The 22168-nt window shown below is 39.6% G+C and overlaps 1 protein-coding gene across 2 annotated transcripts in view; it reads left to right on the forward strand.

Annotated features, from left to right (window-relative positions):
* Positions 1-22168, forward strand: part of Abcb1 (ATP binding cassette subfamily B member 1) — a 154981-nt gene that overhangs the window by 72982 nt on the left and 59831 nt on the right. Inside the window, exons 1-4 of one of the 2 annotated variants that reach the window (XM_036180514.1) lie at positions 3876-3943; positions 4350-4420; positions 7836-7884; positions 17676-17835. In XM_036180514.1, the coding sequence (XP_036036407.1) occupies positions 4356-4420; positions 7836-7884; positions 17676-17835 (274 nt within the window). In that variant the 5' untranslated portion in view covers positions 3876-3943; positions 4350-4355. Of the gene's footprint in view, positions 1-3875; positions 3944-4349; positions 4421-7835; positions 7885-17675; positions 17836-22168 lie in introns of those variants that run through there. The other variant, XM_036180513.1, reaches the window with a different exon arrangement.

Raw genomic sequence — 22168 nt, forward strand, 5'->3', positions numbered from 1 at the left:
CATAGCTCTTCTGTAATAATTTAAATAAATACGTATTTGGTTTTTTTTTTGCATTTAAAATAAAAAGGCTTCTGTGTTTATGTATATAAAACAATTATTTGTAATTATTTTCACATCATATTTACTTCCAGTATCCTCAACTACCCCCTTTCAGTCATTACAACTTTATGCTTGAGTTTTTAAGCTTTACCCTTGCCTTGGTGTTTGGCCATCAGCCATCTTTGTTAGGAAGTGCAGCTAATAACATGCTCTCTACTGAACACTTCTAGAACTTGCCCTGTTTGTTTCTTGGAGACAGACCCTCGCGTTGTCTCTGGTTTAACAATGTTAAAACCCATGCTTTGAGAGGCTGAGCAACTCGAGCCTACTCCTTTTTTCCATCAATCTCCTAAAAGTCTTACAGTAGGTTTAGAAGACAGGGCCTTCCTCCAGGGGATGATTTTCCAATGGAGTTTGAAAGATAATCCTAGAAGATCTTAGAGGAGATGTTTGGTGACAAAGGAATCCCCAAACACTCTAGAGATAACTCAGGCAGCTAACCAACTAGCCCAACTTCAGTAAACTATTGCTAATATCATACCCTCAGCAAGGGTATTTTTAATAAGAAGATGTGTAATCTCTATGTGAACCACAAATAACAAACAATCCATCCTCCGGTAAATTACTGGTAATATCAAGTTAAAATCAAGGCTAATTAGGAGTAGGTGAAGGGTAGAAATTATCTCTGCCCAGAGTACATTAATGAATCACTTAACTTTAAATTGAGTTACTTTATTGTGACCACCATGCTACCTGAGCTGTGACTGTCACATTATGGGCTAAAAGACAACATGACAACATCTTTGGAAATCACCAAATTTAAAAATTTAGCTTTTTAAAATAAAAATTATATTTATTTGTTTGTTTGTGAGCATGCGTACAGAGGTCAAAGGCAATGTGCAGGAGTTGTTCTCTTCTTCTATCATGTGTGTTCTGGGAATTCCACTCACTTTCTCAGCCTTGATGGGAAGAGCCTTTGCCCAGCCAAGAGTCTGCATTGTTCTAATGCAGGACTTTAAGAAGCAGTCTAGAGGTAATGTGAGGTTGAGTACAGTCATCCCATGTCCTTGTCACTTAGATACTCATATATCTTTCACACATAAAAATCAGTTACACATAAATGGGTGGACACTGTAATATTGTGCATCCTTTATTGTTAGCAGAAGTGAATCACTTACTTTGCACTGGGATCCTATGATAGTCTTTCTGTCTCAGGTCAAATAAGTTCATCAAGGTGAACGTTGCTCCTCTTTCAGGATATATTAAATTTAGACTCAAAGTAGCTAAACAGAAGAGCTAGGAGAAGAAGAGGAAATTAATTCTTACAGAAACCAAGGAAAGAGACACAATTTACAAGAGGGTCATGAGCAGAACTTGAATGATTAGAAATATTGAGAGAATACATGTTAGTTTTCTAACACTGTGATGAAATACCTTAGAGAAACAGTCAAAGGAGAAAAGGTTTCTTTTGATACATGATTTCAGAGATGTCAGCCCACAGGCTAGGCTGAAGTGGAGCATCATGGCTGGGATTACGTGGTACAGCACAGCTGCTCACATCATGGCAGTTAGAGAGCAAAGGGGGGCAGTGAAAGGAATCTAGGACAAAACATAATTTTTGAGGACAGAACACCAAGGACCTCCCTGGAACTAAGTTCCACCTTCCAAATTTCAGTAAATCCCACTAGTCCAGCAGAATAGGAATCCTTCAGCGGATCAGGTCAGAGCTCCCTGATCCAAACAGTCCCAAGGCCACCCTCTAAACCCTACTGCACTAGGTCCAAGCCTTCAACACAGAAAGATCACATGGAAGAAAACACAGGGTGGAAAAAGACAACAGCAAGTCACCCGAGAGGTACAGTGAATTGCTTAAAATGAAATGAACATGCATGTGTCAGGCGGGCGAGATGGTCTAAAGAGGTGAAATAGAAGAGTAGAGAGAATACTATGTTACAATCCCTAAAACATAATCAATTCTAAGGTGAAATATAGTTGATGGCAGAGGGCTACTGTGGCATTTCTAAAATTGAGTCATAAGGTGAAAAGTTTCATGGGTTAAAAAAGGTAGGATAGTAATGTGTTATAGTCATGTTCTAGAGTGTCGTGTAGTTAAGGGCGAATGCGTGGTGGTACATGTCTGTAATCCAAGTCCAGAGACTAAAGCTGTGATATTGAAAGTTCAAGGCCAATCTGGAAATATATATTTATACACTGTCCACCCACCCACCAAAACAATAAGGAAGGAAAGAAAAAAGGAATAGTTATTACAATACTTTCAAGTTCTGGGTTTGATGCTTATCAGCTCTGTGTTTTTTAACAAATAATGTAGACCTGTTTCCTTCACTGGGAAATAAGAATAGCAACAATAATAATAACAACAACTTCATCAGTTCTTGGGAGAATTAAATGAGTTTATCCTTTTGAAGTGCTTAGTTTCTCATGTATGACCAGTGCTTAAGACACTAGTTACTACTGTTCCTTAACTGTGCACAGCACCAAATATAGGAGAGATGCGGTCTCTCTAGTTGGGAGAGTAAAGACACAACAGAAGCATAAACAAGACTAGAAATGCTTAGGACCAACCTGAGGGTGTACATTTGCCCCAGGTAGACTACAGGTGCTGTCCATGAGCACAGCCAATTAGAAAGAGAAAAACACCGCCCCCCAAAGAAACAATCAACCAAAACCAAGAGGAACAAAAAAAAACTAGTGACCTATTAGAAAGTCTGTAACAATATTAGTTTTAAAAAAATCAGTAACATGTACCCTCCCAAAAGAGTCAAGGCAAGGACATATCTGGGTGAAAGGGGGAAATGGGTTCGAAATACATTAAAGGAAGAAGTTACACTTGTGCCTTCTGCAGAAACAATGGCAGGCTTTGCTTTTTCTTTCTCAGTACTTGCGGCAAGTCCAGAGGCAGCTTGAGTCACATAATGCAAATGAGAGGTTACAAAACAACCACTTCCCTTATGTTTTACAAAAGGATGAAACACTCAAAGGATTTAAAACTGCTCCGTGAATTTGTATTGGGAAGATTGCCTTTATTTACTTCTGGTCGGTTTGAAGAAAATCACAGGAAGAATATAAAATGTAAACACTGAAAGAAATAGCAAATAAAGTCATGAGTTGAACGTTACATTTAATAATCCAAATTGAAGTGTAAGAATCTCAAATGCCCTGGAGGGTCATGGACATTGGTTTGATAGCTAACAGTTCAAAATACTACATATTTTTAAATACCATTTCTACACCGAAATGATCCATTTATATACTGGAAATTTATATACTGGAAAATTGTTTTATTTTATTTTTTAAATAAAAGAGATAAGCTGATATACCTGAGAAACTGAAACATACTAAAGAAAAGCTCCTGCACAGGGATTCTCTTCGAGGAAGGGAACTAGGTAGGGTCTGCACCCATTGTTTAATTGACTATTAGACGTTATGCATGGAATGTGTCGGGTGCAGAAGGCCAAGTGCAGATCTACACACACTCAACTAACTCTATATATGGACGCATGTGAGGCCTTGTAGAGAAGCGACTCTGTTTGTCTCTGATGATTCAGAGTATGTGAGTTTGTCAACTCGACCTTTGCGAGGGGAAACCAGACAGCTCATTTCATCTAGAAGTCCAACCTATTTCGCAATTTCTCCTGCAATAATCCTGAGTCAAGCTGGGCCTGGAGCTGGTTAACCTCCTGGTCAAGCTCTCTGACTGGGCGGGACTGCGCCTAGGCGTAGGTTGAGCACACCAAACGTACTCACCTGTCCTCAGAAAACCCAGGCTCAGTCAAGCAGCGGTTTGCAGGAGCTTCTGTCCGCATCTTCCCAGGCTCCGCTAGACTCAGGGTCGCTTCTTCCAAATTCCACGTCTTGCCGGACTTTGCGAAAAGGAAAGCCAAAGGTAGAGACACGTGCGGTGGGCTGTTCCCCAGAAGGGTCGGCTGCTCGGGATGCCCGAGCCTGGTCCAGGAGGCTGGGGCCTCGGAAGTGCGTGCGGACACAGTGGCGACAGCCCCGAGTCGCTCCGGGAGTCCCCGAGCCGGTGCTTTCGGCGCCAGCCCGGCGCTGTGGATCCTGCTGCCCAGCTCCGAGCAGGGCGGGCCGGCAGGATCCAGAACCCAGCACTCGGTCCTCGTGGGTGACCCGGGAGCTCCCCGGATCCCTGGGGTGAGTTACCTCCAGGCCCAGTCCTGCAAGCACCAGGGCGGGGCTCCTCCTCACCGCTGGCCTCTGCTGGGCAGTGAGGTCAGCCCAGGCTCTGGACCCCGGGGCATGTATTTGGCTGATGGACTGTGGTTTCTCCCCAGATCCTGATGGAGCTTGAAGAGGACCTTAACGGAGGCGCGGACAAGAACTTCTCGAAGATGGGCAAAAAGAGGTAGCCAGATTGTTTCACTTTCATACTTGACATTTGAGCAATTAGTTTGTAGTCTCCAGCACCGCACTCAATGATTAGTGGTTATTTCAGCCTTCAGAAACATAAACCAGCCACTGGAGGAACTGCTTGGAGCAGTCCTTCAGATGTGTGTAACAGAACGAGGCTCCTGCTCAGCCTCTAGTCCAGCCATGGCTCACACCGTTTTAGTTTTACAATCAGTTTTATAAGCACTGTTGATCCTCATACATCTGAACCACATGCTGCTTGGACTCTCTGCTGTGGTCCATTATCTTGCTTCGGATAAAGCAACTCCGTAGATATCACCTGTTTGTGGCAGAGGAAAATAGGCAAAAATTACGTTTTGTTTCTCTCTCAATGGCTGTTTCTATATAAAATGGTTGTATTAGCACAGAAAGAAAGAAGCCACATCTTGCATACAAATTTCTACAAAGGAATGTTGCAAGTCTAGAACCTACTTACAAATTATCATAGGCAGTCTTCAGTCCCCGTAATACCCTTATTGTTAGCCTACCTTTATGTCTGACCTAACATTCCTATGACTATGTTGTATTAACCAAACAGATCTCAAGCTTCTAATAACCCACAAATTAGAATGTCATCAGATAGCATCTGAGACCAATCACTTGCTTGCCTGATGAACTCACCAAACACATCTAAGTGTGCTGATTTATGACATTATAATTCGTTTTCAGTCCACCAGAAGGAATAGTGGAAATAAGCTCTCTTTGTGACTGACATACCTGGTTTCTAAATACCATTGCTTACTACATACCTCCATCTGGGCTTACTCTGAAGCAGATACAACCATGGGACACTTCTGTCCTTTAAGAAAAGCCAGTGTCACAACAAAAGGGGGATTCTAGATTAAGAGATACTAAAGAAACATGACCAATAAATGTGCTGTGTGAGCTCTGACTAAATCAGAGTTCAGTAAAAAGAAAGAAAGCACACTTAGGAACTTTGTGGTCGGATTTTAAATAATCTCAACATTGAGGTTAAGTTTCTTAGGTATGATAATGACAGTGGAATATATGAATACTGTAATATTTGCAGCTTAATAGTTTTGCAGAGTATTAATAATTGATAACATATTCTTTGTATGGCTAATATTGTTAAATATTAGTAATTTATTAATCTCAGTAAATTATATACTAACCTTTATACTTGCTGTTTATTTCATATTTCAATAATAAAAACTTTAAATAAACAAGGAAGATACATAGTAGAAGGAAAGTAGCCTATATTTTGCCTTTAAAAAAAAAAAAAGTTTGCCAGGCATGCCTTTAATTCCAGCACTAAGTTTGAGGTTCAGCCTCATCTACAGAGCTAGTTCCAGGACAGCCAGGACTACACAGAGAATAGTTTAAAGAATTGCATCCATATACACTTGACATTTGAGTAAGTATGAGGCCATGTGGAAGGAAATGGGAGTGTCCAGTCCTACATAGCTCTTCATTTCGGTATTAGTGCCATCTTTTCCTACAGTTCTTCTTCAAACAGAATTTGTTTGTTGTTTGTTTAACAGTTCTTATGGAACTGCTCATCACCACTGATTTCAATCTGTTCTCAATCTTATGTTTTATAAGGATCACAGAGAAGCATTTAGTTTTGGTGACAGAAAATGGTGGACCAATAATAGTACTACCTGAATTATATGCATTTGCATACATTCTTCACAAAAAGTGATGGGCTGTTTTTTTGTTTGTTTTTTGGTATTGTTCAACACCAAGGCCCTATACAAGTGCTCTGAAATCATGGTTGGCTCTTCTGTAAAGATCGTTTGTGCTAATGGGATAGAAAATAATCTAATAGGGCTGAGAATTGTTATAAAAGTACATTTTCAAGCCATACAATATCTTAAAAGTCTGAGGAAGTATCCTACAGCTTGGAACTTATCCCTGTGACTCAGAAGTTTAAATCTTGGGTTTTGTCCCAGCTGTGGGACTTTACTCTCCTGCAATTTTCTCATCCTTGAAAGAAAGACAAAGTTTGCCTTCCTCAGAATTGTTTACAAATTGCATGGGGGAATGCTTACTTAGTGCCTGGGATATTAGTATAACATCTCCAAATAGCATCGGTTTAGAGAATGGAAGCATAAAAAGCATAGAACTAAGACTCTGCCATTTATGGTTATTGTCCTCTTCTTAGCGTGGATTCTGGGATACTGAATGGGTCTGCACTGAGAATGAAGTGGAACCAAAGATGTTTGTTTAACAAAACTTCTTCATTTAACAAAACTGAAGATATTTGTATATCCATTGTCCATCTACATCAAGCCAAATGCAAGCAACCTCTGATCTTTTTCTTTAGAGAGCTTTTTCTTGGCACTGGGAAGATGGTTCTGTCTGTAAACGTTTGCAATACAATCCTAAGGACCTGAGTTCCAGCCTCAAAAACCCACATTGAAAATGTCAGGCACACCATCTGTGCCTGAGATCCTAAGGGTTGATGACCAACCAGTGTAGCCAAATTAGCAAGAGCCAAATTCATTGAGTGTCTGAAAAGTAAAGTGGAGAGTGGTTGTGAAAGGTGATGAATGTGGGTTTTTTAAAATGCCATTTAGTCCAAAGAAAAAATGACAAATTTACTTTTTGAACTTAAAAATGCTTGTAAAAGTAAGGCTTTCTGTTCTAACAGTGTTTCTACGCAGGAACAATGAGACTTGGTATGGTTAGTTTGCCTTTAATCTTAGGTGGCAGTTATGTATAGTGAAAATGGGTTAATCATTTGCATCTGGGCTCAAAATAGGGATTGACCCTGTATGTCTAAGGATAGCTTTTTGACTGTTTACGGAGCATCTTTTCTAGATTGTATTTCTTTATAATGGTTCACTTACTGCTGCAGATAACGTTTCACAATTAGATTTCCTCCTAGGCTGATTGAATTACTCTGTGTCTTAGGCTAGTTGTGTTCAGCATCTGATCATCACTGTGCTCTATTGAAAAGAACAACATTCAGTCTACAGATAGGATTCCTATCACCACAATTACTCAGAAGACAATCAAGGTGGTCAATACTAAAAACATGAATAATTTTGTAATTGGAATAAAAAAGCAAAACTTTCCTTTTAGTGTGTGTTTTTCTCATTGTAAAAAGTCTGTGTGTATGTGTGTGTGTGTGTACACAATGTGGAAAATTAAGAAATATCTAAGGTACAAAGAACATATTTATATAAAAATTATAATTCTCATCAGTAACAACACACTGATAGATTTCTAAGATCTATGCAAACGTATTTGCATTTAAACTCATTGATATCATACTATTATGTTTTTGTTGACTAATATAGACATGAATTTTGTCTTGTTTAACAAAACTATGTAAATTGATTTAGTAATTGTAAGGTTTTGTATAGTTTTTAAAGTTTTTTGTAATTATTCTGCTGTATTTTCAGTAAAAAGGAGAAGAAAGAAAAGAAACCAGTGGTCAGTGTGTTTACAATGGTGAGTTTTGAATTTATTACTAAAATACTTTCAAATTTATCTCCTTCTTTTGTCCCCTAGAGAAGACATAAATCATCTGTTATAGTATTTCCTTGGAGACTATCATAATGAGGAGGTAAAGCTAGATTAAAGTTCTCCTATTTTCAAGGGAAGGCTGTTTATAATTTGACCTATGAATTGTGGTTTATTAAGCACACCTTCCTGCCTAGATTTCAGTATTCTCTTTGTGAGTTAGGTCTCTTTGATCTATGCCTCCATAGACACCTTTCCTCATCATGATCTCTGCCATCTGGATATGGGACACAGGTACATTGCATGACATTTTTAATATCCCTTACATCCTGGCAGGGTCAAAGTCCCCAATACATATAATAATAAAAGGTAGCAATGGCTTATTTATTACTATGACTTAGTATATGCCATTATTCTTCTGTGCTGAAGAGCTGAAAATGGAGAACTTGAAAAACTACATAACTATTTAGTTTTCTGGTTGCATACTAGTTGTTTGAAAGCATTTTTAAAACAATATGACAGGAATTTTATAGGTGTGGCTTTTAAAAAATGATCTCTGTTTCCTTGAACACTTTCTTTTTTCTAAGGGTCCATGCAAATTTACATGAACTGTTCCAGGCACCAGAACCTGGGAGAATGCTCAACCAATTGAGTCTTGCAGCACTCTCCTTATAATTCACCCTTTCCACACTAGACGTGTCATGAAGTGTGGAGGACGGGAAGAGTACCATGTAAAGTGCATCCTTGAGCATTCAATATAAAAATAGATTTAGGCAGGAAAACAGTTTCATGCCTTGCACTGAAGACTGATTACCTTAGACCATCGACATCTTCCACTGCTTACATGTGTTCTTGCTATGGCTCCTTTTTTTAATCCATCCCCACCCCTCTTTTTGCCCTTGCCATTATTATTTTTATCCATCTCCACCCCTCTTTTTGCCCTTGCCATTATTATTTTTATCCATCCCCACCCCTCTTTTTGCCCTTGCCATTATTATTGCTGGTGGTTTTAATCTGAGATAAGAGCTCAAGTATTTCGGTTTCTAACTCTGTGTATAGTTGAGGATGACCTTGAATTCATGATCCTCCTGTCTCTACCTCCAGAGTGCTGAGATTGCAAGAATACCACACAGGTCATCACAAAAATAATTCTTGAATGACCAAATGACAGATTTTTTTTGTTTAGATTTTATTCTTCTTTTTAAAGATTTCATTCTTATACTTTTGCATATGAGGAAACTTATGTTAAAGTTGGATTCATTCTTGAAATTTAATTTATGTAGTTATTTTGATATCAACATAGTTCCCTCTTATTGTTTAGGTTTTTGTTTGTTCTGTTTGTTCTGTTTGGTGCCAGAGATCCACTCAGGCCTTTTGTACATGCTGAGCATACACTATCAGAAAGTTCTGTCTTTATCCTTGTAGTTTACTTCTTGTGGTTTATAGGTTATAATTTCTTAAAGACTTGAGATTTTTCATATTTCAGAAAATGTACCCTAACTACTATATAGAGTTAGTGATATCAATATTGAATTCAAGCCACACTGAGAGAGAGAGAGAGAGACAGAGAGACAGAGAGACAGATACACATACAGACACACAAATATAGAGTTTGAATGTGAAGTAGCAATAATCTCACATGTATAGCAATATGTACCAGACATTGTTATAATTACTTCCCATACAAACTCATTTAATCCTTAAGCCTTTTCTTGCCCCTAAATACCTAGTAAGGTGAGGATGAAGGGAAGGTACTCTAAGCCTTTTGAAGAAGTGCTGTACTTCTTAGGTGTTGTTCTAGTTACATGATGAAAAGCAACATGTGGAAGAAAAGATTTATTTCATATTTTAGCTTATAGTCCTTCACTGAGGGAAGACATGGTAGGAGCTTGAAGCAGAAGCCGTGTTGGAAAGTTGCTTACTGGCTTGCTCCTAACTCACATACTTTTCTTACAGCCCAGACCCACCTGTCTAGGGATGGTGCCTCTCACAGTGGGCTGAGTCTTCCTCTATCAATTAGCAATCAAGAAATTGCCCTACAGATATGTTCATAGGCCAGTCCGACTGAGGCAGTTCTATGGTTTGGTTCCCTCTTCTTGGATATGTCAAGCTGACAACCAAAATTAGCCAACACAGGCATCTTTCTCTTGTCCCAAAGAACTGATGTAGAAAACTGAAACCTAACCTCTACATAAAACTTACAAATGTAGGGATATAATTAGAAGGTTTTAGGCTAAAATTCTAATACTATTGCAATGCTTATTAGTAGTTTTTAGGTAAAAGTAAAACATGTATGTTGGGGATTTCAAAGGACTCTGAATCTAATGACTTATTAGGGTGACTCAGCACTCAGGATGTTGCCATACTCACAGCTAAGATTAGGTAATGTATTCAGCAATAATTCCATCTTAGTTAAACCTCATTGGCTATCATACTGCCTCTCTGAAAAGCTGCAGTTAAGATTTATTATAGCAAAAGAATGCAAAGCAAAACAGTAATGGCAAAAGTCACGTGGAGTGAGGTTCAGAAGAAACCAGACACAAGTTCCCAGAGTCATCTACTCAACCACCCACTCCCCAGAGTCACCTGCTCAACCACCCACTCCCCAGAGTCACCTACTCAACCACCCACTCCCCAGAGTCACCTGCTCAACCACCCACTCCCCAGAGTCACCTGCTCAACCACCCACTCCCCAGAGTCACCTACTCAAAACACCCATTTCCCCACAATACTTTCTGTCAGTGGGGTTCTTCTGTGACAGTGCCAAGGATTTCATTGGGGGCTGCCTATTAAGGAACCCTCTATCTAGTAGGTACCCAAATTGTAGATTCATAAGGAAAGCAAGTCAGTCAGTGTAATCCACACTGCAAACTGGCCCCAGTTACCAGTTGCAGTGATAGAACCTTCCCAGACCCATGTTCTAGATGTCAACCGAGCACCAATCATTCAAGCAGGTTTTTCTAAATATTTCTGGACTCTTTCTGCCCCCAGAGTTAATTTATGTTTACTAGGAGAACTTCCGAATTGAGAATAGTTACAAAGTTTAACAACTCACTCAAAATTTATACTAGGTTTCACTTTATGTCAGGCCTCATTTTAGTCTTTACAGAAACACAAATGTAAAAATGTGGCAGATTTACCTCTACACTACATTGTGCATCATATTAGTCCCCATTAGTTCTGAACAGACAATACTATCGGTGTCTGGAACCAGCCATTTGTAAGTACCTTCCATGCATTATTTGATGTCAGTTTGTACTGTTCAAGCTCCTCTTATCCTTATGCATTGCTGGGCAAAAATGCACACTTAAGAAGTTAATAACTGAACTGTAAGTCACGGTCACATAACTTATAATGGAAGGCCCAACTTTCGTCCAGCTATGCAAGTAGATGATTACTTTTAAAAATTGTAATTGTTTATGACAGTTTATGATTGGTTAAAATGTAACCTCCCTGAAGCTGAAGAGTTCTCTGTTAATGCTGTTATCTTATGACCATGTGGTCATTGAAGACTTTGCCGCCTGGCTTAGCATCCCTCTTACTCACTCTGTGACTTTTATTATTGTATGGATAACCACTCTGTGACTTTTATTATTGTATGGATAACCACTCCTTGACCTTTATAACATTAACCATCTTGCAAACCAACCTAAATTTGGATCTGTTCACTCTGTTTTTCATGTTAAAACACTGATGCCCAGTTTCTGTGGCATGCTTGTTTAGACAAAGCCTTACTGTGTAGTCCAGGCTGGCTTGAAACTAACTCATATTCCTTTTTCCTTAGTAGAGGTAATGTGATTAGCCATCACACCCGACCCGGTTCTTATAACACATCACTTACTTGAACTTTGGTTCCTGCCTGTTTGCCCTTTCTAGGCTGGGCATAGCTATTATCACCCTTTTCCTTCCATATCCCAGGTCTGTGTGAGTGGAATTGTCAAGTTTCTTCCATCTTTGTTGCCAATTAGCTTGAATGCTTTGCAATTTGGTTTCTATTCCTACAGCTTACTCAATTTAGTGGACGTTTGAAAACTCTGTCTGACCTTGAAGCTGCCCTTGTCACTGGCCACCAAATTGTTTCTGTGATAATATGGTGTGTTTTTTTCCCACCTCTGGCTTCTGGAGTCACCTTTGCCTTTTAGGAGTTTCTCAGTCCATTATCCCGTGAATCACTGATGATGTTGGCATTCATCTGCTTCTACACAGACATTTTCAAACTATGTTTTGATCCTCAAGCAGAACCTTCTTCCTCATTTCTCTGTCTTCTCTGCACTTATAATGATATTCCTTACCAATTGATAACACTCCTCCTTTGTCAACTTTGTTTACCTACGCTCGAGTCATGCTTCTATTTCAGTAACCTTGTAAGCCCAGACTCCATAGTCTTTGACTCAGTTACAACATCCCCACCCATACTCTTCCTTTGTCAATTATACTAGGGTGAGGACCTTGGTCCTCTCCTCCTAAGACAGCATCTGTCTATGATGTCATCAGCTCAAATATATCAGTTTCAATCACAGGTTTGGATTCTTTCTAAGGAAAGTTTGCTCCTTTGCTGTCTCTCTTTTAGCACTGTGATTCATATTTAGTGCTACTACAGAAAATACCACTAGATAGGTTGAAGACAAACACATTTATGCTCTTTCCATTCTGGAGTGAACTAAAATCAAGGCATCAGGAGGCATGCATTCTTCCTTCCCATTTTGAGCGTCTGGGGGTAATTACATGTCTGTGACCCTCCTTGTGCCACTCTAGCCTCTGAGCACCCTCCTGCCTTGGAAGCACCTCTGGGATTACAGTGGGTCTACCTGGATGTCCCCAGGATAATCTTCCCAAATCCATAACACCTGTGGTCTCTTTTGTCATGTCAGACAATGCAAGAAAGCATATTCACAGACAGGTCCCAGGGTTAGACAGCACACATGTTAGGAGTGACAGTCCTTTGTCTCTCATTCTTAGCAGGACTTTATTCTCTCAGCCACTTTCTTCTAGCATCTGTGCTCCAGTTTGGTTCTTCTCAAGACCTTCCTGTCAGAGTCACATGAGAACATTCAGTCCCTCCCTTCAAACGTTCTACAGCTTTTCTCCTCTACTTAAGGTTTATAATGCTTTTTCCTTTTTACTTAAGGGAAATTTCTGAGTGAAAAAACCAAGCCATTTTCTAATACACAAACCACTTATGGTATGGCCTGTCTTATTTATGAATTGACCACAGAAAGATCGTCCACCCTCTCTGTTCTTACTGTAGTGTTTGCTCCTTAATGTATACCAGCCTCATGTCTACCCAAGCATCTTTGCATGTGCTCTTCTGACCAGGATGCTTTTTTTTTTAGAGATTCACACATAATAAACTGCATCCTTCCTGTGGCTGTTCCCTGACCTTCCAGTCTAACTCACTGACCTGTCAGTCACCATCTCAGTCTGAAGTTATAGCCTCTAAATGCTTAATCTCTTCCTCACTTCTGACATTTCTTCTTCCTGAATGTGTGCTCATGAGAGTGGGGTGTTTTTACATCTTGTTCCCTTTTGCTCCTCGGAGGTCTAGAACAGTGCCTGGAGACCTAATAGGTACCTAGATACTGAGTGGATAGTGACCGTATCTGTGTCTAATTAGCAACTGCACACATTGTATGCTTTCAAAGGACAGGTAACCTGTGTTGTCCACTGTTATTGCCAGTACTTAAAACCAAGTGTGAATCTTAGTATTATCTTGTTAAAGATTTAAAATGTTGAATGAGTGAATGAACCAGTGATCTTCCTCTCTAACCCAGGGGTCACAGTAAGGTCACATTGCTGATCATGCTGGGAACATTATCTCAACTCCTTTCCTGCCTGTGCCATTCACATTTGCTTGGGATGACTCACCTTCAGCCTTCAATACCACTTACCTTTGTTTTGTGTTTGTGGCTTACTTTCTCTGTCCTTTCTGCCAGCCTCTAGCCAAATATTTTTCAGTTCCTTTTTATTTTAAAGGCCTTCACCTATAGCCATTTAATACCTTTATCCATCTAATGTTGCACCTGATATGTTACAACTTTGGCTGCTTATTCTTTGACTGTAAATTCTTTTTGTTATGTTTGCAAACTAATTATAGTAATGGGGTACTTTATGTTTCATACTACCTTCTTGATAAAAGTTTCTGCATTGCATTGTAATCTTTGTAACAGGTGTGTGAATTTATTTTAGTTTTATAAATACCGAAACTGAGGCTCAAATTCTTTAAATTATAATATAATTACATAATGTCCCCCCATTTCCTTTCCAACTCTGCATGCCAGCTCCTCAAGTTCCTAGCCTCCTGGCCAGGTTGCTTTGTAAATATACATCGATATATCAATACAACCTGCTGAGTCCATTAAGTATTGTCTGTATGTATATGATTTCAGGACTGGATTGGATAACCAATTAGGGGTTCATCCCTGAGAAAGATTAATGCTCCCTCTACAGCAGTTCTGAGGTGTTATAGTCTTTGTCTGGAGGTGAGACTTTCTCCATCCACGTTAGCATGTTTATGAGTGCTGTCCTTGTTCAGATCTTGTTTAGGCAAGTCTTACTGAGTAAGTTTCCCTGTCATTAGGAGACACAACCTCACAGCAGATTTCCTGCTCTTATAACTCTTACAGTCTGTCCCCTCTTGGCAATGTCCCCTGCGAGACTCAAGGTTTCTAAGAGATCCTCTACTGGCCCATCCCCCGTCTCTTTCCTCACAAATTGTAAAGTTGAGACATTTGATGGAGCCTTTCATCCTACTCAACGTTTTGTTACTACTTCCCTCAGACCTCATTCTTTCTTCCAGAAGTCACAAAGAAATAAGACAAAGCTGACTTATCTTTCTGTCTGTTGCTAGAATTCATTCTTAGCTCATTTATTCCAGGCTGAGATGAAGAGAAACACCTCTCCATGCTTTGGAAACCATCCTCTCTTTCCCAAAAGGATAAAATAGGAAACTTCAGATTCATACACCCACCATGTATTGCTAATAATTATTAGCATATCGCCATGTCATGTTTCAGTTACATCCACAAATTTCATGGTATTTCATATATAGCCTTCTCATTTTATTCATTTCAAATGGTTTTCTGTAAAACCTTTCCTGAAAATATAATGTATTTACCCTATTTAGCAAAATGAACAATACTTTCTTAATATTATAATTTTTATGTTCAGTTTTCTAGATTATCTAATAATTATGTTTTACAGTTGATTTGTTCAAAATAAGACATTTGGTGATCATTTGTTGTTTCTCTTTAGAATGGCCTGAAAGGGATGTGCAAGTGGCCTGTAGAATGTCCCACCTGCTGTCTAGCTATGTGACTCCCCTGGGACATCATTGGATTTTCTTTTCCATGCTTGGCTTTTCCTAGACAGAAGTTACATCTAGCTCTTCTATTGCATTCATATGAAATGTTTTTAGTAAAAAATTTAAATAGGGGAATTTTGTATCCTTTATGACTCGTGACTCTAAAAACATCAACATCAGGGTATTTCCCACTATTTGTTTAATGTGATGATGACAGCTCCTATACTCTCCTCTAGCAATGAAAAGGAATCCTACAGTAGCCAGGGACTGTCTTGCTTCTCTTACTAACTTTAATTTCTATAGATGACACCTTTTCCCAGGTTACAGGAATAATTACTTCCTGTATTTTGCAGGCTATCACCCCTGTTTACTTCCTGTTTTTACCTCTTGTCTCTTTGTCTGGCTTACTCAGGGCATCCTGAAGTACTCCCAGTGGCATTGCACCACAATCTGCTAGTTACCTCTTCTCTTGAGAAGTTAACACTCTCTTTCTGTTGCTCTGTGTGCAGGTGTGTCTTTACTCCACAAATCCCTTTCTCTTTCTGCATGACCTCATCCACTCCTGTGACGACTGCCTCAGATGAGCACATCAGTCTCCCTTGTTTTGATTTTGTCCAATGAGAAGTTCTAGAGGTGGAATATTGATGATGGTGGTGATGAGTGAAATTTTTGCCTATCAATTATCTTACCTTCTTATTCTGAAGAATATGATATTTGATGTATTTAATAGATTCTTTTTAAAAAGATAATTTCTGCCAGGCAGTGGTAGTATATGCCTTTAATCCCAGCACTCAGGAGGCAGAGGCATGTGAATGGATCTCTGTGAGTTTGAGGCTAGCCTGCTCTACAAAGCTAGTTCTGGGACAGTCAGGGGTATACACAGAAACCCTGTCTGGAAAAAACAAACAAACAAAAAAGATAATTTCTACCTATTTCTTCCTCTATATTTTTTAAGGAAGAAGATAGTTGCTTGCACAAAATAAGGAATGCACTGGCAACCTTTAGCCTGTGGTTCAACCAAACATGAAATATGCCCAAACACTATTCTTTCCTTTCCTTCGGGATTTAATTTGTAAAGAAGATGATGTTTTGAAAATTATGCCATTAACCTACACTTAATCTCATTTGGTTACATTTTTAGTAGCAAGAAGTAATTTAAAGACAGATACCTGAGTGCTATAATATTTCATCTATTTTTATCCCAAGCCTTAGCTTTTACTAGTTGTTTCGTAAAATGTGTCTTTGTTTGGGCTCCTGCTCTAGGAGCACCTTCAAGTACTGGCCAGAGCTCTTTTAATTCTTGTCTTTCATTTCTTTTCCTCACTTCACTTCACCATTGGTAAGCATCTTTAGGGTTAGTGCTGTCTCATTCTGAAGTAGATATAAGCTTTAAAGTCTTGGTTTCTGTTTCTGTATTTTTGTGTTCCCAGATCCCTGATCTTCCCATTTTCTGTCTAGAGCTAAGAATTCGTACCTGATTTCCCCCCTGTATTAGAAAGCTCTTGACTGTAGCTACACGGCTACACGTGACAACCACCTGCTTCCGAGTCTGTCCTGTAGACTCTCACGGGCAGTTTGGTGCTACTGCCTGACCCCTTGCTCTTCATTTCCTGCTTAGACTTTTCACCTGGTTCCCCTCCCATGATTACAGATATGCTACCTGGAGATAAATGGTACATTATGTGACAACCATTTTTCTTAGAGATTATCTGCAGACTCTTGCAGTTAGCTCGGTACTTTCTATTTTCATTTTCTCAGACTTTTTTGTCTTTCAGTCCTTCACCAGTTTCTTGAGTCATTCTGTCCCCTAGATACACCCTGGGCTTACTTACCCTTTCTTATGATGTTCATCCTCCATCACTTTTTGGATTCAGATAAGCCTTGCTTTCTTCTTGTATAGCCTGTGATTAGAGAAATGGTGCTAATCTGTAGTCATTCAGTATGACCATATTTTACCTCTTAGAGAAAAATGTTCTTGGGAAATATTCATCCAAGTAATTATTTTTCTTTTCCAAATATGTTGAAGCTACTTTGCAGATATAGTAATACCATTTTGCAACAGATCTTTAATCAAAAACAATTTTAAAAATTAGTAAAATGTTTCCTCGCTGGTGTCTTCAAGGGGCCTTTGGCATTCAGGACTTTTTCCATGAACTAAAAAGTGGTCTCTAGTCTTAGAAACTGGAGCAATAGTCCTTGTATCTCTGATATCATCTCATGAGCAACTTTTATAATTCTCTCATATAATTATTCCAATATGAAGAATTAAGACATAACTCAATAAATGAATCAAATGCCCATTTTCTTTTTAATTGAGCCATTGCAGTAAGAGGCCAGAGGACAAAGAGGCAAAGTCAAGAGAGTAGCTTGGACTAGTAGCTAGTAGTCTGAAAAAAAAGTTTGGATTTGAACGAGGTTTTGGAGGTAGAGGTAAACATCTGTGGAAATTACCCATGCTCCTATTTTCTTCTCTTTGTAGTTTCGCTATGCAGACTGGCTGGACAAGTTGTACATGCTGGTGGGAACTCTTGCTGCTGTTATCCATGGAATTGCACTCCCACTTATGATGCTGGTGTTTGGAGACATGACAGACAGCTTTGTAAATTTAGGAAATTTCCCGCCAAACACCACTATTGAAAGTAAGTGTTATTTGTGGTGCTGATTGTGTTGGAAACTTGCAAAAGTCATTAGCCTAAAGTAATTCTTTGTGGGGTCTTAAGAAGGGTACACTACTGTGTTTAGTGGTCCGGGTGGTGGAGGGTGTGGACTCCAGCTCATCCCTGTAGTGAGCTTCAGAAGATGATACAAGCATTAGAGTAACCAGTGGAAGCGCTGACAGAGATACGTAGAAATAGAGAGGGGGGCCTGTGAAGTAAGAAATATCTCATAAAGCTTCAGGAGAAGTACACGAATCTCATCAGGTCCTTGAATGGAGAGCTGGGATCAGTAGTGAGGCTGTGACAGATTGACTGTGGGTGAAAGAGAAAATTCTAGAATGATTCTAAAGCATTTAGCCTGAGAAACTAGAAGAACATAATCGTTCTTAAATAAGATGAGAAAGATGGGGGTCCAGTCGATGTGAGCAGTAGCAAATACCAGCAATTGTGTTTTGTATAATGTTTCAGGATAGGCTTTCCAGAAGCAAATCCAGGAATGGAGAAATGGGACCAAGAAAAATATAAAGAGGTTTGTTAGAAAGGATTTGTGAGAAAGGGTGAGAGCCAGTGCTCAGGAAATGTTTGCATAAGATAGGTGCAACAGTTATCCTCAAAATCAGGAAGAGGTAGAGAATATCGAGTGTCAGAGTCCAAAAGTGAGTACCCGAGGGGGTGGACTGTGAGGAAGTTCCTGCCCTTAATGGCCTCAGGTTCTGAATCTGAATTGTAGGCATTTCGTTCTTGGGATCAGGTGTGTCAAGTAAATCTTTAACTTTCCAGTTCTTGGTGTAATGAGAAGGGCACATGGGGATTCCTGGTTCCAAATTGGCAGGGATTTTTTCCCCAAAGAATTATTTTGTTTAGAGAGGTTACCATTGTATACATTTCCATCCTTTACCAAAGCCCAAACAAAATTTCCCAAAGGGAAAGGCATTGATAGTGAGAAACATTAAAAATGAAAGTTAAAATGTGCTGGAGAAATGTGGTCTGCAATGTTGAAATGCTGGTACTTTGTCAAGCAGCAATGGTTACCATGAGGTCCACGCCAATGGATAGCACAGAAACCTGCATATATTATATTTTCATATGCATACATACCCATGATAAAGTTTAATTTGTAAATTAAGTACAGTACGAGATTAATGACAAAAGTAACAGAATAAATATAACAATATACTACATTCAAAGCTATGTGAATGTGGTCTTTCTCTCTCTTTCTCAAAATACCTTACAATGTCGTTCTCACCCCCACTTCCTCTGGTGATGACGTGCAATCTTACAATCTCGTGGTCGACTGCAGGAAACGGAAACCACAAAAAGTCTAAATGTGGTGAAGAGGTCTTGCACTTTAATTTTCTCATGATTTTGAAAGTAAGAAAGTTGCTTCATAAAGAACAAGATGAGAACAGGAAGGCGAATGGGCAGCTGAAAGAATCTGCATGTTACACACTTGATTGGGAAACAACAGATTAATAGCTCTAAAATTCAATCTTTAGGCCATTTCAGCCAAGCAGAGATTGAATTCTTACTAAACTAAACTACTCAAAGCTTTACAGCTCAGTTTCCATTATACAGGTGGGGAAAATATCACGAAGGTATGAGGCTATATCTCAGTGGGACACCTAACATACATGAAATTCTAAATTCAGTCCCTAGTACTACCCCAGAAAGAAATACCTTGAAAATATATTGATATTTCTTGGCTTACAAAGGTGCTTCAACATTTGGAATTTTCTTTTTATTTAATGCTAGGGCTTAAACCTGGGGCTTTGCATGTTAACATTTGAACTTTAAGTCTCTTGTGCATGCCGTGGATTCTTTTTCCTGGGAATGGTCATGTAAATATTAATAGGGACATTTATGGAATCTCTGGTAGTTGTCTGGGGTCCTGGAAGCTGCTTCTTTGTAGTCCTAAAGAACCCATAGTTTACCTGAGATAAGGCTACTTCGATTCTGTTAATACAAATAATGATTTGAGCTGGAAATTTTTTTAGTATTTTTGAGTAATGTAAAATTTATGTGCTTTTTCCCTGCCCCCATGATATTCAAAGAACTTGCAAAAATATCCTTTGCAGCAACCTGTGGAGTTGGCTATCTCATTGGCATCTAGTGGAATATTCTCATCTCTAGGGTTCTCTAGTAGTTCAGCAGACATAATGCATGCATTTATGTCATTCCAACCTTACCCAGTGTTTTGTGAAGTCTAAATACAAACCCTGCTCTACCAGTGTGAGAGCTGTTATCTGGACATGCTATGCACACAGTGCGAGGGGACAGTAGTTGAACTTAGCTGTCAATCAACAAATTATCCAAGTGTTACAATTTGACCTAGTTTGGGAAGAGGCTACAAACGTAACTTCCTGAAGTTGGAATAACTGACTTCTGGTGAGCAACAATCAAGAAAACACCTCATGGCCATCTGTTTTCCTTTACTGTAACAAACACCTGAAAGAAAGACCTTAAACAAAGGAAGGAATTGTTCGATTGATTTCTACCACAGTTTCAAAGATTTTATTCCAAGTTTATTGGAATCAGTTGCTTTAGAGCTGAGAAAAAGTGGAACTTATGGTGGCAAGAGGCATGTGGAAGATGGGCTGTTCGCCTCCTAGTGGCCAGGAAGTAGTGGATGGAGGGACACAGACACATTGGGGGCTTGGGGGGTGGCAAGCAGAGCCAGCCCAAGGCCAAGGTACTCTTCAAGGCATGCTCCTGGTGACTTTGCTTCCAATTTCTTTCCATTAGTCCCCACCCCTAAAAAATTGCATACTCTCACCAGAATGTCTTCAAACTGTGAATCCATCTGTGGATTAATTCACAGCTCAGGTTAGGGCTGTCATGATCCATTCATTTCCACCAACAAAGCCCGAGACTTTCTCAGGGACATTTTATGTTATGGCATATTTTATCTAGTGGTCTTTTTCCCAACTCTATCATGTCACATATTGCTTTATTTCTCCATCACCGAGACATGAATTGTTTCTGACCTCTTTAAGAACACAAGAGCCAGTGCTATGGCCTGAGTGCCTATGTCCTTCAAAGCCACCTGGGGCATCCTAACTCTTACTGCAATGGCGTTGGGAGGCGTAGGTGGTTAGGTCTTGGCAGTAGGATCAGCACCATTATGAAAGTAGCTGAGACAGAATGACGGTAGGCCACTCAGCAGGCACAGCTCTTTAGAGGGAAAAGGAGCAGAGGTTTGTGATTATGGCTGCTTGATCATCTGTGTCATGGCAGTTAGCCCACTGAGGGCAGGCTCCCATCTGGACAGATGTTGGGAGGTGGGTCATCTAGGCAAAAGGTCCAGTTTCTCCTGCTTGTGGTTGACGAAATATTCTGATATCTGTAATCACAATGTTTTAAAGCTAGAAGGGGCTTTGTATAGATCATATATGTCTATGGCTTACTATGCCTTTTCAATCGGAAAGCCCTAGGTAAGCGGCATCTGTCTTGAAAGCTCACCAGGAAGAAGATCTCAAAGAGAGACAGCCCCAAGTGACAGCAGTAGAAGGGAATCCAGAGCTGGGGTCTCTGCTGCTAGCCTGTTCTTTACCACAGCGATGGGCTCCCTTTGAGAGTCCAGCCTTCTGTGCCCCGCTACAACCTGTGTCTGAAGTCTTCCTCATACACAGCCCTGTCTTCCTAACCACTCGCTAAGCTCTCTTTCCAGCCTGCTTTTGTCCAGCTGTCCACATATTGTCACAGAGAGTTTTGCAAAAACAGAAATCAGTTCACTTCTGTCCCAGTGGCTTCCCATAACATGGAATAAGTTCAGTTTGTGTTCAGTGGCTTGTGTGACATGCTCTGTTCATCTCCATCTGTCCCACAGATCTCATTGCTCTTGGACTTCTCCTTCCTGACTTGGAGTGGTTCAGTCCCTGCCTGTCTGTCCGTGTCTGTGCTTCTCACAGTGGTGTTATAGTTAGCATCACTACTGCACTTATCAGAACTTATTACTTGGAAATTTTCTTGTTCATTGGTTTCTCTGCTTGCCTATTGGGATTTCTTGGGTAGGGAAAAAAGCATAAGGGATAAAAAGGAAGTTCATGGGAAAACTTGGCTAGAGTTTCTGCAATATTACCTTATCTCATGAAATTTGGGACTTAGAGGTGGAAGAATTCCCTGCTAGAACAGTAACCCATGGGATTAGAAAGGGTGGTTATCCTTCTAGGTGTGCCTAGTGCTGAGAAATGAGGCCATGTGAGAGGTGGCTTGAAAAATACCCTTTTAATTTATGTCTATAGGAAAGCATTTTCTCTTCTGAAATTGCTTCTCAAATAGTAGAATTGTTTCATTAATAAAAAATTGAAGTTTTTAG

The sequence above is a fragment of the Onychomys torridus genome, chromosome 3, assembly GCF_903995425.1.
Source record: "Onychomys torridus chromosome 3, mOncTor1.1, whole genome shotgun sequence".
In the NCBI taxonomy this organism is placed as follows: Eukaryota; Metazoa; Chordata; class Mammalia; order Rodentia; family Cricetidae; genus Onychomys; species Onychomys torridus.